The following is a 15,863-nucleotide window of genomic DNA, read 5'->3' as shown; positions in this document are numbered from 1 at the left end:
GACTTGGGCAGGCGTGTACCTTCTCAAGAATGTGGCAAAACAGCAAGAGCACAGGCCCAACTGTATATAAGTGCTTTTTCAAACCTCTGCTTGTACCGTGTCTGCTAACAATTCTTTTGGCCGAAGAAAGTCACATTGCTGAACTCAGAATCAAGGGATAGAAATGTACACCACACTGCTTTGAAGTGAAAAGGCACATGGCAAAGAACACAGGTAGCGATAGGTCAAGAATTGGGGCAGCAATCCAATCTACTGCCTCTACAAAACAAAATATTTTCTTGTAACATATATACCATGCCTATCTCATTATATGTTTTCAATAACTACATCTGCTCCCATCTTCAACAAATGTTGGATTATCGACTCTGATTTTAAGGGTAAAAATAAATTGGTTCCAGGTATTTGAAGCTATCCTTTCTTATTATGAAGCTTGGCATATTATATAAGAGAGTAATAATTAACAGTTAGAGTTAGGCACCTTCACACACAGACAGTGGCAATGTAAATAGATACAATCTTTTTGGAAAGCAACTTGACAATATGTATCAAAAGCCTTAAAAATGCGTACCCTTTGACTCAGAAATTTTCATTATGGCAAGTCTACCCTAAGAAAATAGGAGATATATAGACAAATGTTTATGTGTAAGGATGTTCACTGATGCAATATTTAGAGTAACAAAAAAAAAGGAGGATAACGCCGGATTGATTAATTTGTTGCAGGGAAAAAAAACCTCTCATTGAAAACAGGTAAAAAGGCTGGACTAAAACAAATCTGTTTGGGGACTGGAGAATTACCAAGACAGTCACAGTTTGAGGATCTGAGATTAGAGATATATGGAAAAGTAATTAAGGTGAGTCTGACATTCTATGCTGTTTTCCCCTCAAAGCATATGTGGTCTTGGATGGTACAGCCAAAGAGACTAAGCAACAAAGAAACGCTTTTAAGTGACACAGAATCTGAGCAAAGATGTCAGCAGTCTGAGGAGGGGCTGAGGAGGCAAAAATTAGAGTTCCAAGCTACTAAGACAGCTATGGCTTGAGAGGCTAAGATCCTCTCAGTGGTACAGAAAAATGACATGTTTATTATCTCAAGGCATTCAGCAGTTCACAAACAGTGCAGGCTGAGAGAAACAAAGCAGAAAGTGGCAACCAACAGAAGTTTTGTGGCCTCAGAAGGACGGGAGATAAAAATCGGTTTTGAAGTCCTGACAAGAAAGACTCCTGGGACTTCCCTGGCGGTCCAGTAGTTAGAACTTCATACTTCCACTGCAGGGGGCGCAGGTTCAATCCCTCATTGGGGAACTAAGATCCCGCAAGCCGCGTGGCCAAAAAAAAAAAAAAAGAGAGAGAGAGAGCCTCTGGTAAGCACCTCATGCTTTCAAATGGAACTCCTAAAGGCCTGCACCCTCGGAATAAAAGTGAACTAAAAGTAAACCAGGGCTTCCCTGGTGGTGCAGTGGTTAAGAATCCGCCTACCAATGCAGGGGACACATGTTCGATCCCTGGTCTGGGAAGATCCCGCATGCTGCGGAGCAGCTAAGCCTGTGCACCACAACTACTGAGCCTGCGCTCTAGACCTCACGAGCCACAGCTACTGAGCTCGCATGACACAACTACGGAAGCCCGCATGCCTAGAGCCCGTGCTCCGCAACAAGAGAAGCCAACGCAATGAAGAGTAGCCCCTGCTTGCGGCAACTAGAGAAAGCCCGCACGCAGCAACAAAGACCCAACACAGCCAAAAATAAATAAATAAATATATTAATTATTTTTAAAGTTACTTTAAAAAAAGTAAACCAAATCTTATAAAGACTGATAGCCAATCCATTCTGTGATTGGATTAAAATGATCTATCCTAATTCTACCTGCCTGCCATAAGCTAAAGGATCACTTAGAGCTTCTGCAATATTTTATAGACAGTGTCTGACATTCAACCAAAATTCCCAGGATATAAAGAGACAGTGGAAGGAAAAAAAAAATCAGACAATATAAATAGATCCAGAGGTAGGCAAGAATATACAATGGAAAAAAGGGAAAAAGAAAAACAGTCTCTTCAGCAAGTAGTGTTGGGAAAGTTGGACAGCTGCACATAAATCAATGAAGTTAGAACACACCCTCACACCATACACAAAAATAAACTCAAAATGGCTTAAATATAAGACATGACACCATAAAACTCCTAGAAGAGAACATAGGCAAAATATTCTCTAACATAAATCGTACCAATATTTTCTTAGGTCAGTCTCCGAAGCCAATAGAAATAAAAGCAAAACTAAACAAATGGAAACTAATCAAACTTACAAGCTTTTGTACAGCAAAGGAAATCATAAACAAAATGAAAAGACAACCTGTAGACTGGGAGAAAATATTTGCAAATGATGCGACCAACAAGGGCTTAATTTCCAAAATACACGAATAGCTCATACAACTCAACAACAACAACAACAACAAAAACAACCCAATCAAAAAATGGGCAGAAGACCTAAAAAGACACTTCTCCAAAGAAGACATACAGATAGCCAACAGGCACATGAAAAGATGCTCAATATCACTAATTATTAGAGAAATGCAAATCAAAACCTCAATGCGGTACCACCTCACACTGGTCAGAATGGCCAGCCTTAAAAAGTCTACAGTAACAAATGCTGGAGAGGGTGTGGAGAAAAGGGAACCCTCCTACACTGTTGGTGGGAATGTAAATTGGTGCAGCCACTATGGAGAACGGTACAGAGGTTCCTCAAAAAACTAAAAATAGAGTTGCCATATGATCCAGCAATCCTACTCCTGGGCACATATCCAGACAAAACCATACTTAAAAAAATACATGCACTGCTATGTTCATAGCAGCATGATTTACAATAGCCAAGACATGGAAACAAACCTAGTGCCCATCAACAGGCGATTTGGTTTAAGAAGATGTGGTATACATGTGCAATGGAATATTACTCAGCCATAAAAAAGAATGAAATATTGGGACTTCCCTGGTGGTCCAGTGGGTAAGACTCCATGCTCCCAATGCAGGGGGCCTGGGTTCAATCCCTGGTTGAGGAACTAGATCCCACATTCATGCCACAACTAAGAGTTTGCATGCTGCAACTAAGAAGTCCACATGCCACAACTAAGACCTGGCGCAGCCTAAATAAATAAATATTTTTTAAAAAAGAATGAAATATTGCCATTTGCAGCAACATGGATGGACCTAGAGAATATTATACTTAGTGAAGTAAGCCAGAGAAAGAAAGACAAATATTATATATCACTTATATGTGGAATCTAAGAAATAATACAAATGAATCTATATACAAAACAGAAACAGACTTGCAGACATAGTAAACAAACTTACGGTTACCAAAGGGGAACAGGGATGGGGAGGGATAAATTAGGAGTTTGGGATTAACAGATACAAACTATTATACATAAAACTCATAAGCAACAAGGATTTACTGTATAACACAGGGAACAATATTCGGTATCCTGTGTAACCTATAATGAAAATAATCTGAAACTATAGATATATAACTGAATCACTTTGCTGTATACCTGAAATTAACACGATATTGTAAATCAACTATACTTCAATAAAAAATGAAAATTAAAAATAGGTTTCCCTATCAGATGAATTAAAAACAAAAAGTTTTGGACTTCCCTGGTGGCGCAGTGGTTGAGAGTCCGCCTGCCAATGCAGGGGACGCAGGTTCGTGCCCCGGTCCGGGAAGATCCCACATGCCGCACAGCGGCTGGGCCCGTGAGCCATGGCCGCTGAGCCTGCGTGTCCGGAGCCTGTGCTCTGCAACGGGAGAGGCCACAACAGTGAGAGGCCCGCGTACCACAAAAACAACAACAACAATAAGTTTGAGAATAGCAAGTGTTGATGAGGTGTAGGGTAAACAATTAGTCCCCTACCCTCTGTATAGGAGGGTAAATTGACACCACCATTTTGGAGGGAATTCAGCAGTTTCTCTGAAAATAAAGAATGCCCATATACTTTGATGCAGAAACCCACCCACAGAAACCTAGCTAGCAGAAATACTTGCACACCATGCAAAGATGTTCATGGCAGCATTGTCCAGAATTGGTGAAAAGTCTGAGCCATCTAAATGTTCATCATAATGAGAACAGCTAAATGAAATATGACATGTCCCTGCCTGGGAGTTCCACGCAGTCATGAATAAGAATTGGGTCAACCCAGATGGCGGATTGAGAACATAGTAAATATAGTAAAGTACAAATAGTGAGTTGACAAACAAAGATATCCTACTTTATTATATTTTCATTTGCATGCATTGTGAGTGTGAATAAAATGCATACCACATCTCTAGGGGGTTTCTGGAACTCTCACTTTTTATCTTACATGCTTCTATTATTTATGAATCTGTTTTTAGTGAGCATGCATTACTTTCATAATTCTTAAACCAAAAACATAAGTGAATAAGGATTGAACACCTAAAGCCTATAAAGACAAAATGCTTAGTGTTTCATTTCTTGGACCTGAGTTCACTTTCAGCCAGAGCAGTTCTGGGCCACAAGTAAAACTCTGTGAAGATCCTTTATCAGGCTCATCTCATGTATGCATGCGGGCATACACACATACCACACGTGCACAACTACCTACACACCTCTACACATGCACACACACACACACACACACACACACACACACAGAGTTGTCCAGCTCTGCGTGTGCATGTGGAATGCACGACTTTACTGTACCTGGAGCAGTTCATAGAACATTCTTGTGTATTTATTGGTGCAAGGGAGTAAATAGCCAGAGCTGAGCAGGCAGAAAAGAATGTGATGAGACTGAAAACCCAACACCCACCACCTCCTCCACCATCCCAAGCAGATGACACGTCCTGTGGAATCCATGGTGCCCTCCTGATTTCTGGCTTTTCCCTTTTGTCTTCAAGACGGGTGAACCCAAGAAAATGTGGCCGTGAGGATGGGCACTTATCCACTCAGGTCATGTCGTGAGATGCCCCCCCTTCTTCCCCCTGCAGTGAGGTGAGAGTCCCGCCCAGACCGTGGGGGGCTTACGGGCCCTCGTCCCTGAAGAGTGTCAGGTTGTGCGTCTGGATGTGGCTCAGCAGGACCTGTCCTCGCCGCTCCAGGGTCTGGAGGACCCGCTGTAGGCCCTGTTGCCCGCCTTGGCTTTCCCAGAACACCGGGTCTGTCTGCAGTGACTTGAGCAGCATATTCTGTAGACACCCTGATGCGAGAACCTTCACGACAGACTCAGGAAACCTGGAGGAAGGTCCCCCAGTCCCATAACAGAAAGGAAGAGCAAAAGCCATCTCAGAGAGTTTCCGTGAAAGGCCAGCCCAGTCGGCCAGAACTTGCACAGCTTGGGGCCCGCAAAGCCAGCCCGCAAAGTCTCCGGGGCCACCTGCTGACTAGTTATCCAGGAACCCTTCCACCCGCTCTGCTGTGACAGCAGGCAGGGGATAGAGCTTTCGATGGGTCCCACCCCCCTGAGTGGGTGAATCCACTCTGCTGGCCCGGGTGAAGTGAGGAGGAGCCCTAGGAAGGCCCCGCCACTGCAGGTGTGAGCAGGGAAGGTGTCTCCCAGGCTAGCTCCCTGCCAGGGAAGGGCCAGCCTGCCCACTCCCCAGCAGGGCAGCCCATGTTGTGCAGAACCAGGAGGCCCTCTGGATATTGGGGAGGGGGCAGCCCATCATGGACTTGAAGGGCCTGCTGGCTGTATCCCCTCAGCTTTCCCAGGACTCCTCACCCCCTTCTGAGGCTCATCCAGCAGCTTTTGTCTGATGGACTGTGGACTTCTCTGGAGCCACAGTTCAAGGTCTACAGCAGGGCCATCAAGCCTCAGCCCCTGAACCTCCACCCAACCGCTCTGACCCTCACCCGTCGATGCCCTCCAGCAGCCGGAAATTCAGCTTGTGCTCCGGGTGCTGAAGGTTGCCGGCGTTATCGATGTAGACCAGATGAGAGAGATCACTGCTCCGGACCTCAGGCAAGAACATGGACAGAGACAGAGGAGACTCAGGGAGCAGCCTAGCCGGTGCCCCTGGACTCTGTCGGGGCTCAGCAGCTTGGGGGGCCCTGAGCTGTCAGTTCCACCACCCACCCTGCTACTCGCCCAGATGGTCCCCTCGCACTGAGCAGTGAGCCCACTCCATGCCGCTGCCGTGCTTAGGACATCCAGGCACCCTCTCAGTGAACCCTCCCAGCAACCTTGGGAGGTGGCCACTGATATTAGCCTCATTTTACAGAAACAGAGGCACAAAGAAGTAGTTTGCATAAGGTCACACAGCTAATAAGTAGCTGGCTGGTTCAAAGCTGGACCCATAGCCACAAGCCACAGCACCTTCTGCAAAATTGCAAGGCACTGGGACTGATTCCTGTTCTGGTGGCCGAAGGGGTGAGGAGGACGGGTGGGAACGGGAAGGGGCAGAGGTAGCCCACCCAGGGGCTGAGGCTGCGGGATGTATCGCACACGTGCCCCCTCACACACGTATGCCCGCCCACGTGCCCCCTGTGCCCCTGTGCCGGGCGTTGCCCTGAGCATCACCGAGGTCACAAGACACCCTCCATCCTCAGGTAGCACTGCCCGTCCTCTGTCCCCACAGTTTTAGGGCCTCCGAAAACTCTTCAAAACTAAAATCAGCAGCAGGGAATTCTTGAGCACCTTAAAACTCTGGTATGGTGGGCACAGGAGGCCATCTCTTCCGGCTCCCTACTCCCCACCCCCATGCAAACACTCCATTCCTACATATTCGCCAAGAGTCCCTGGTAGCTTCCCATAATTCTCTTCAGAAACCTGGGCTTAAATTATGAACTTTTGTCTTCAGGACCTCAGCTTCCCCTCTCTCTGCTTCTTCTACCTCTCACCCCCCTGCACACACCTGGGATCATCTATTTCTCGAAACCCGATAACTCCTCCCTCCAAAAACTGCTATCGGGAAGGATCTTTGAGACAGCTGCCCACCAGGGGTAAAGGATGGATATAAAAGCCCTCCCTTGGGCTTCCCGGGTGGCGCGGTGGTTGAGAGTCCGCCTGCCGATGCAGAGGACGCGGGTTCGTGCCCCGGTCCGGGAAGATCCCATATGCCGCGGAGCGGCTGGGCCCGTGAGCCATGGCCGCTGAGGCTGTGCGTCCGGAGCCTGTGCTCCACAACAGGAGAGGCCACAAACAGTGAGAGGCCCGCGTATCGCAAAAAAACAAAAAACAAACAAACAAAAAAAAACAACAAAAAAGCCCTCCCTCTCCCAGGAATATTTGCCTTTTACTGGGGAAGGAGAGAGGTGGCTCTGGGGCAGGGGAGGGAGAGTTCCCACCACCCAGCAGCACCACGAGGCAGCCCTGGCCTGCGGGCTGGTGGGGCTGCCTAACGCTCAGCCCAGGGCAGCATCTGACGGCTACCGTCCAAAGCAGCTGGCCAAGGTGAGGCGGTGAGGACAGCAGCCTCACTGGGAGAAGACAGAGCAGCCCTTCCCCGGGGTGGCACTTTGCTCCTCGTGCAGGAGAAGCGGCTGTTCTGCCCCACCAGCCTCTCACCGATGGCCTCGGCACATGGCTTCCCATCCTGGGCTGCAGTTTTCACAGGAGGCAGCACAGTGTTCCTCCAACAGCCCCAGCCTGTGAGCCATCAGGGGCCAGGAGAGCGCCCTGTCACTGCCACCAACCAGACATGAAGCTTGGGAAACCCCCTTCCCCGCTCCAGGCCCCAATTTCCATATTTACTGGCACGTTGAGGACGTCCTACTAGACACACAGTTATCACACTCTGCTTCCTGGAGACTCCGGGGCGTCCCCGGAGTCTTCAGGGCTCAGAGGAGTTAGTGACAACAGCTCCAGCCCACACCCCATACCTACCTAAACCACATCCTCAAAGCGCCACCTGTGTCAGTTCTATATATTAAGGCTTCCTGAAAACATTTAAAGGGTTCTGCTGCTGAAAAGAACAGGATTGGGACACCCCAAGGTCACGTGATCTCTGACACTTGCCAACAGCATCTGCTGATGGAGACAGGAAGACCTGAGTCTGGGGCGACCTGAGGACATACCAAGATGTGGACCAGCCGCAGCTCCCCCGGGTTCCGGCATTTCTCTCGGAGCCTCTCTTCCACACAGGGGTCCGAGGGCTCGGGCTCGAAGCCGCAGCAGTTGCGATCCAGGCGGTCATGGACCTGTGGGGACACCGTCCTCTGAGGGCCCAGCACTCGGGCCGCCGGAGCCCTGGGGCCACACGCTGGGGGCCATCCTCAGGGATCTTGGCGCTGGTCAGCTCTGCTGCTGGCCTCCGGCTGTGATGGGGCTTCTGCTTGCTCCTCAGCCAGCCTGCCCTGCACCAGGATTGCTTGCTCACACTGCGTGGATTTCCAACCAACACTCACTGCTTAATCTCTGCCACTGGCCCTGAGCTCCAGCCTGGGGCTGACTGTCTGGTCTACCTGGGGAGACCCACACATGACCACTTTTTCTTTAATCAGCAAATGCTACATCAGGGATTCCTCCCTTTACAGAGATAAAAATCTTTTAATGACCATCCAGGCAGCTCCTGCCTCTAGGACAGTGCTTTCACCCTGCAGGAGGCCTGAATCAAAGTCAGGAAGGAGAGCATTCCTGTTCCTGGCTCCTCTTACACTGGATGCCTAAAACGGGAGCAACGACGCTCCCTCAGAGATGATCATGATGTGCTTTAATAAGAAATATGGTCTCTGTCCCTGCTTCCTGGTACAGAGCTCCTAAAACCCCTGCAATTTGCTCAGTGATATGAGTGTCTTTTGTAATTCATAATAAACCCTCTGACCATATCAGAGTTTAATAAGGTGACTCAGCAGGGCCCTTAGATAACTTCAGGCTGATTGCCAGATAGACAAGTAGAGAGTAGAACTTTCAACCCTACCCTCCAACCGCTGGGAAGAGTAGGAGAGCTGGAAACTGGGTTATAAAAACTCTTGAACAGTGAGATTTGGGGAGCTTCCAGGTTGGAGAACACACCCACATGCCAGGAGGGTGATGCACCCCGACTCCATGAGGACATACAGGGTTGTATACTTGGGACCCTTCCAGACCTCACCCCATGTACCTCTTCAACTGACTGTTCACTTACATCCTTTGTAATAAACCAGTACACATAAGTAAAGTGTCTTCCTGAGTTCTGTGAGCCACTCTAGCAAATTATTAAACATGAGGAGGGGGTCATGAGAACCCCCAATTTATAGCCAGTTGGTCAGAAGTCCGGGTGGCCCAGGATTTGTGACTGGCATCTGAATCAGCAGTCTTGTGGGAATGAGCCCTTCACTTGTGGGATCTGACATTGAGTCCAGGTGGATAGTGTCAGAATCAAATTGTACACCCAGTTGGAGTTGGAGAATTGGTGGGGTCAGAAGACATCACTCAGATGACCAGCACCACTGCTGCATCTCTATCTCACCCACTCCTCACTGCAGCCTTGCAATAGAAACATTATTGTCCCCATTTACACAGGGGGACACTGACCCCAGACTTGCCCAAGGTCATACATGTGAAAGCAGTACAGCTGGGATTTGAACCGAGGTCTGCCTGGCTTGAGCCCAGTGCTCTCTGTTATCCTGCCCTGCTTCCCTGAAGGTCAGGAAGGGTGAGCCAGTTAGAGGTCAAGTGAGGTCCCCATCATTACACTAGTTAAGGCTGGAGAAGAGCTTTCAAAACTGTGAAGGAGGAAGAGGAGGAACCAGAAGTCTCAGAGCCCATCCTCCTCCTCCATGACAACAACTGAGGCAGCAGCAGGCGCAGGGGCTGTCTGGATAGTCCACATCCATCTTCTGTGGTCGCTGTTCTGCCAGCCCAAGCCGCAGACCTGATCCAGCTTTAGCCAGCACCACCAACGTGCCTCCCTCCGCCACATGCAGCCAACCCCCTCCACGAATGGCAGAGGGGGCGGGGGCAGGGTTGGGGGGACGACACAACCTATAACCCCCCAGGATGCGGCACTCATCAAAGCCGGGCCAGCCACCTAGCAGTCCACTCAGCCCCAGCTCGGCGCTGGCCGGAAAAGGTCTCCCTCCATTTCCATCTCCCTTTGTAGGAAACTCTCATATGTTCTGAAGAAATACAAAATTGATTTCCTTCTACACAAGCCAGAAAATAACTATAGTTCTATTCACCAATCAACCTCACAAAACCAGAATCCAGAACTATGAGACAGTGTTAAACAGTCCCAACTACTGTCCCAAACCTGGAGGACAGGCCCAGCTTGGCCGGGGGCAAACGGCCAGAGCCCTGTCCAGGCAGCGAGCCCATTAATGAGCCCCTGGCACAGACAGTCACTGCTTTGGTCTCCCAGACTTTGGATAACAACAATTACAAGTAACAGAAAAGCCTGGATCAAAATGGCTTTAACTGTAGGGGAAATTAAGATCATCTACCGCAGGAAGTCTCGTGATAGGGCAGGCTGGGGGATTTAGCAGCTCCTACTGTCACGGTAAGGACTCGGGTTTGTTTCTGCTTCTCACTATACCCGCACAATGTTAAGGACATCCCTTTGTTGTCTCAGGAAGCCTGCAGGTGGCTGCTGTGGGTATGTTTTTCCTTGTTATGTCTAGAGAGAAGGAGATAGAGACACAGGAAGGGAGGGAGGGAGGGGCGGGGAGGCGAGGAGAGAAAAGGAAGCTATCCCCCAACAATCATGGAATAGAAGTCCTTCCTTTCAGCCTGACTGGACCATATTTGGACACAGGATCACCCCTGGTCCAGTGGCAGCCAGGGATGCACAGACCTCTGAGCCCAGGCCTGGGGGGAAGGTGAATCACACCAGGGCTCTGTGCAGAAGGAACGAGAGCAATCAGCTGGGTCCACCGGAGCCCCAGGATCCTCACTCAGGCTCGTAATAGAAGTGTTGACCGGGACAGAGCTGAGGACAGAGCCCTGCGGCATGCCCCAGAGACCTCCCAGCCCTCCAACTATTTTTAAATCCACCTGAAGCTAGTATCACGCCCCCATATTTCTCCATATGGTCCTAGAACTTAGTGGGTGAGGGTGGTCCTCCTCCATGCATTCACACACATGCCTTCCTCAGCAGAAGCCTTCTGAGGCTGTCCACACAGAGGTTTAGAACAGAGGTCGGCAAGCTTTTTCTATAAAGGGCCAGACAGTAAATACTTTAGGCTTTGGAGGCCATATGGTCTCTGTCACGACTACCCACCTCTGCCTCTGTAGTGCATATTGTACATATTCTAGATAATATGCAAACAAATGGTCATAGCTATGTTCCAAAAAGCCTTTATTTACATACACTGACATTTTAATTTCATATAATTTTTATATGTCACAAAATATTCTTCTTTTGAGCTTTTCAACCACTTAAAAATGCTAAAACCGGGCTTCCCTGGTGGCGCAGTGGTTGAGAGTCCACCTGCCAATGCACGTGCCCCGGTCCGGGAAGATCCCACGTGCCGCGGAGCGGCTGGGCCCGTGAGCCATGGCCGCTGAGCCTGCGTGTCCGGAGCCTGTGCTCCGCAACGGGAGAGGCCACAACAGTGAGAGGCCCGCGTACCGCAAAAAAAAAAAAAAAAAAAAAAGCTAAAACCATTCTTAGCTCATGGGCCATACAGAAACGCAGAGAGGGGAATTTGGCCTACAATCTGGGCCATGCCTGTGACCCTGGTTTGGAGCCCAGTAGATCTAGGGGGTGAATCGTGGCTCCACTGTGTCCTAACTCCATGACCTAAGGAAGTTAATTAACCCCACTATGCCTCAGTTTTCCCATCCACAAAGTGGAGCAGTGATACTCCCTCAGGACCTCACTGAGGACCACACAAGGTGATGATGTAAACACAGCAAGGGTGGTTGTCCTGGAGGGCCCTGGAAGGGACAGGCCCAAAGGCCTGGAGGAATCTCAGGGGTTCCTCCCTCCAGAAGCCCCGGCCCCACCCCAGCTATAGGCCTGAGAACCAGAGTCTGAAATAAAGCAGCGTCATGACAATCTAGCCACTCTCTTCTACGTGCAGGCCTGGTTTCTGGAGTGCAGACAAATCTGTGAGATGGACACCACCTACCAAGTCCTCTTTGGCTGGGAGAATAAATGCCAGGACAGTTCTAGCAAGACTGAAATACAGTAACTGCTCTGGATTTCACGTGATGCCTGATGCACAGCCAGCCAAACCCCCTTCCTCCTGCCAAACGCTCCCTGACCCTGCGCAGATTTCAACTCACTGCAGTGCAAGTTGAAACGCTGGAAGCTACAAGGAATAACAGCCCATATGATACGGGCGGCGCTGGCGTCCCCAAATCTACACCCATTTGAATGCTGAACAGGGAGGGGCTGGCCAGGCGCAGTTGCCAGTGTGATTAATTTGCCACGCTGTCTGGGAACTTTTTTCCACTGAAGAGAAATTCAGTTTAAACTGCAGTAGTCAAGCAGGACCAAGCTTAAGCTTCATTCCCAAATTGCTTCAGGATTTGATTTTTTTTTCCCCTTTTTGAAAAAATGAGGAGTTACCAAGAAAAAATGATAATCCTTTGCAGTTTTGGTTTTCTGATGAACCTAGCAGGGTTGGATGATCGTGAAGTTTTTGTTCAATTCTAGTTAAACAGTTGTGAAGCCCTTACTCTGTGCTGGGTACCGCTCTGAGGGCTTTACCCATCACCACTCATTTAACCCCTCCCAGCAGCCAGGAGGCAGATATGGTTATTATCCCCATTTCAAAGATGAGGGAACTGAGTCACAGAGGCTAGTAATGTGCCTAGGGTCCCACAGAGCGAAAGTGGTGGCACCTAGGGACTTCCCTGGCAGTCCAGTGGTTAAGACTCCACACTTCCAACGCAGAGGGCGCAGGTTCGATCCCTGGTCAGGGAACTTAGATCCCACACGCCACACTAAGACCTCACATGCCCGCATGGCCAAAAAAAAAGAAAGAAAGCGGTGGCGCCTAGACTCAGACCCAGGCAGTCTGGCTCTGACCACTGAGCCAGACTGGGTAGCAGGTACACGTTTTTTGGCACCAGAGAGTACAAGCTCCCCAATGCAAAGAAGAAGATATGGTTCAACCTGATCCCCAGCACTTGTTTTGCACAACGAGACTCAGTTGAAGTTTTCTGAGTGAAAGGATGAATGAACGAAGCGCATGGCTGGCTGACCGCAGGAAGGACCTGGGGCTGGGGTCGGGGGGTGCTTCACATAAGGACTGATCACTGAAAGCCTGCCTGTCAGGTGAGCCCTACATCCCTGCCCAGGATACCAACACCAGAAGGCTTCAGGGGGAGGCCTGGCTCTGGAGCCCCCAAACAGGACATCTGGTGGGACGAGACACTGCAGCCTGCCAAGAGGGACACCAGGCCCAGCTGTGGGGAGGGGAAGTCTGGGAGGAGCCCAGCACAGGGCACGAGGGGTGGCCCGAGTCCTCTAACCCATCCACCAGGCTCCTGGGCCAAGATGCATTCCTCAGCCAGGGCCTGATCTGAGTCTCGTGGATTCCAGAAGAACTGCCTGCTGTCCCTGGTGGCCCTGCCCCCTATGCAGGACCTTCCCCTCACCTGGGGACAGTCACAGGCCCAGGTTCTTCTGGATGGGAAGGGTGGCTCTTGGCCGGGCCAGCTCACTGCCAGGTTGCCCCAGAGTGGCAGCATCTCTGTCCAAGGAGGGCAGCAGGCTGGTCTGTTAAAGAATTCGTGAGGCTTTGGGGAGGTCAGGGGTGGGGGAGGAGTGGGTTACTCTGCACTGACTCTTACTCTCCTCTGATGACTCCCTCTGCAGTGCTCCCCTTGTGTCCTGACAAGAGGGCAACCTTCCCGGAGGCCCTGGGGAGGAACATCTGGATGCCTCATCTGCCCCAAGCCTGAGGCCAGAGGTCTCAGCACCAGCTCTGGATGTGGGTGAATAGACTGGCTGGTGGGCTTTGAGGAGATGGTCTGAGAAGAACTAGACCTTATCTAAAAAGACATCTGTAGATCACCCTACCTTTTAAACATCAACACAAAACCCAGCAGCCGTGAAAAGATGAATCCACCACAGCAAAACAGGTTCCAATCAAGAAAACTGGGATGAGTCACCATGGGAACACCTTTCACAAAAAGTTCCCACATCAATATACTAGAGGGGGGAGTATTGTGAGCTCCTCCATGGATACTCAAAAGGCATTTGACATCATTTTTACATCCATTCCTGACAAGAAAAACTCTTAATAAAGCAAGAATAGCAAATAGTTCTTCAGTCAAAAGCCAGCATGATGTTTAATGGCAAAACACTAGAAATTGTCCCAAAGAGAAACAAGTCGAGTCCATCATCCCATTACTATTTACCATTAATCTAGAGGCACCACAACTGTAGTGAGGTAAGAAGAAAGAAAGAAGAGGCAATGAGAAGACAAAGTGCATTCATTACAGAAGAAATGATCGTATACTTGGAAAACCCAGGGGATAAACCAAGCCACTGTTAGAAGCAGGACAAAGTGAGCAAGGGGCCAGTAACCAAACTACGACACAAAAATAATATCCTTCACACAGACCAAGAGCTACGGGCCAGAACACATTGAGATAGGCTGGGACCTGGGACCCTTTACCAGAGTGCTTGCAGTACAAAGAAACTATAAGGGACGAAAAATAACTGCACACAGGCTCAGTGCGGCAAATTATGAACAATAAGATACAAAAAGGTCACAAACCAACTGTCACTTCTGAGGTGCCGGGAGCAAAAGCAGGGCCCCGCGCCCAGGATCCCTGCACACAGCACCACCTAGGGGGTGTGCAGACCACCTAAGCTACGCCTCCTGGTCCAACCCACCCATCCGCCCCCAGCCACACCCCATTTAAGGGATCAGCTCGCCCTCGCCTTGGGAAGTGAACAAGGGCGCCTGTTTCTTGTTTTCGCTCCCAGGTGCTGCAGCACGAGCTCCAATAAAGCCTTGCCTGAATTTCTCATCTGACTTCTTGTCAATTTCTATTAATTTAGGTCTCCTGCCCATTTTTGGATTGGGTTGTTTGTTTTTTTGATATTGAGCTGCATGAGCTGCTTGTATACTTTGGAGATTTATCCTTTGTCAGTTGTTGCATTTGCAAATATTTTCGCCCATTCTGCGGGTTGTCTTTTCGTTGTATATGTATAGCTGATTCACTTTATTATAAAGCAGAAACTAACACACCATTGTAAAGCAATTATACTCCAATAAAGATGTTAAAAAGAAATTTCTGTTGATTAAAATAAAGAGTCCAAGAACCCAGATCAGTAACAATACAGCGGAAGGAAGGAGGCCATTTTCAGTGGTCACAAGAAGATGAAATAACAGTATCATCCCCACATGGAAGTGAAGATCTAGCTCAAGAAAACATCAAGATGCTTCTGAGGAACAGGGATAAATGGAAAGACATAGCCTGTTCTTGGCTAGAATGACCCTGTATTTTAGGATGTAAATTCTCTCTATGTTAGTCCATGCAAATTTAATTTGATTCCAGTAAAGTCCCCAAAGGACTTGGGAAGGCAAAGGAAGTAACAAGCTGACTCTAAATTTCACAGAAGAATAGTATGCAAGAATATCAGAAAAATCTTAAAAAAGAGCAATGAGAAAGACCAAGCACTCCCAGTTATTAACTTAAAATATAAAGCATGATAATTAAAACAGTGTGATTCTGACACATAAATAGACAGACCCTTTACTGGAACAGAAGAGTCCAGAAATAGACTTTAGTACATATGGAAATTGGCTATATGATAAAGACAGCATTTCAAATTGGGGGAAAGAATGATTTTTCAACAAATGGTGCTGGGACATTTGGGTTGCCATCTGAAAAAAAAATCATTGTTTTGCACCTGATCTCTTATTCCAAAATAACTTCCAGATGGATCAAAAATATATGTAGGGCTTCCCTGGTGGCGCAGTGGTTGCGCGTCCGCCTGCCGATGCAGGGGAACCGGGTTCGCGCCCCGGTCTGG

General features: G+C 48.8%; 1 protein-coding gene across 1 annotated transcript in view; it reads right to left on the bottom strand.

Annotated features, from left to right (window-relative positions):
• Positions 1–4,733: 4,733 nt before the first annotated feature.
• The window catches only part of GASK1A (golgi associated kinase 1A), a 20,261-nt gene continuing 9,131 nt past the window's right edge, over positions 4,734–15,863 (bottom strand). Inside the window, exons 2-4 of the mRNA XM_028486593.1 lie at positions 8,020–8,142; positions 5,857–5,960; positions 4,734–5,238 (exon numbers count right to left, since the gene is read on the bottom strand). Of these exons, the coding sequence (XP_028342394.1) occupies positions 5,028–5,238; positions 5,857–5,960; positions 8,020–8,142 (438 nt within the window). The 3' untranslated portion in view covers positions 4,734–5,027. The remainder of the gene's footprint in view (positions 5,239–5,856; positions 5,961–8,019; positions 8,143–15,863) is intronic.

Source organism: Physeter macrocephalus, unplaced genomic scaffold (assembly GCF_002837175.3).
Source record: "Physeter macrocephalus isolate SW-GA unplaced genomic scaffold, ASM283717v5 random_1730, whole genome shotgun sequence".
NCBI lineage: Eukaryota > Metazoa > Chordata > Mammalia > Artiodactyla > Physeteridae > Physeter > Physeter macrocephalus.
The sequence above is the reverse complement of the archived record's forward strand: the minus strand, read 5'-3'. Positions and strand labels throughout refer to the sequence as shown.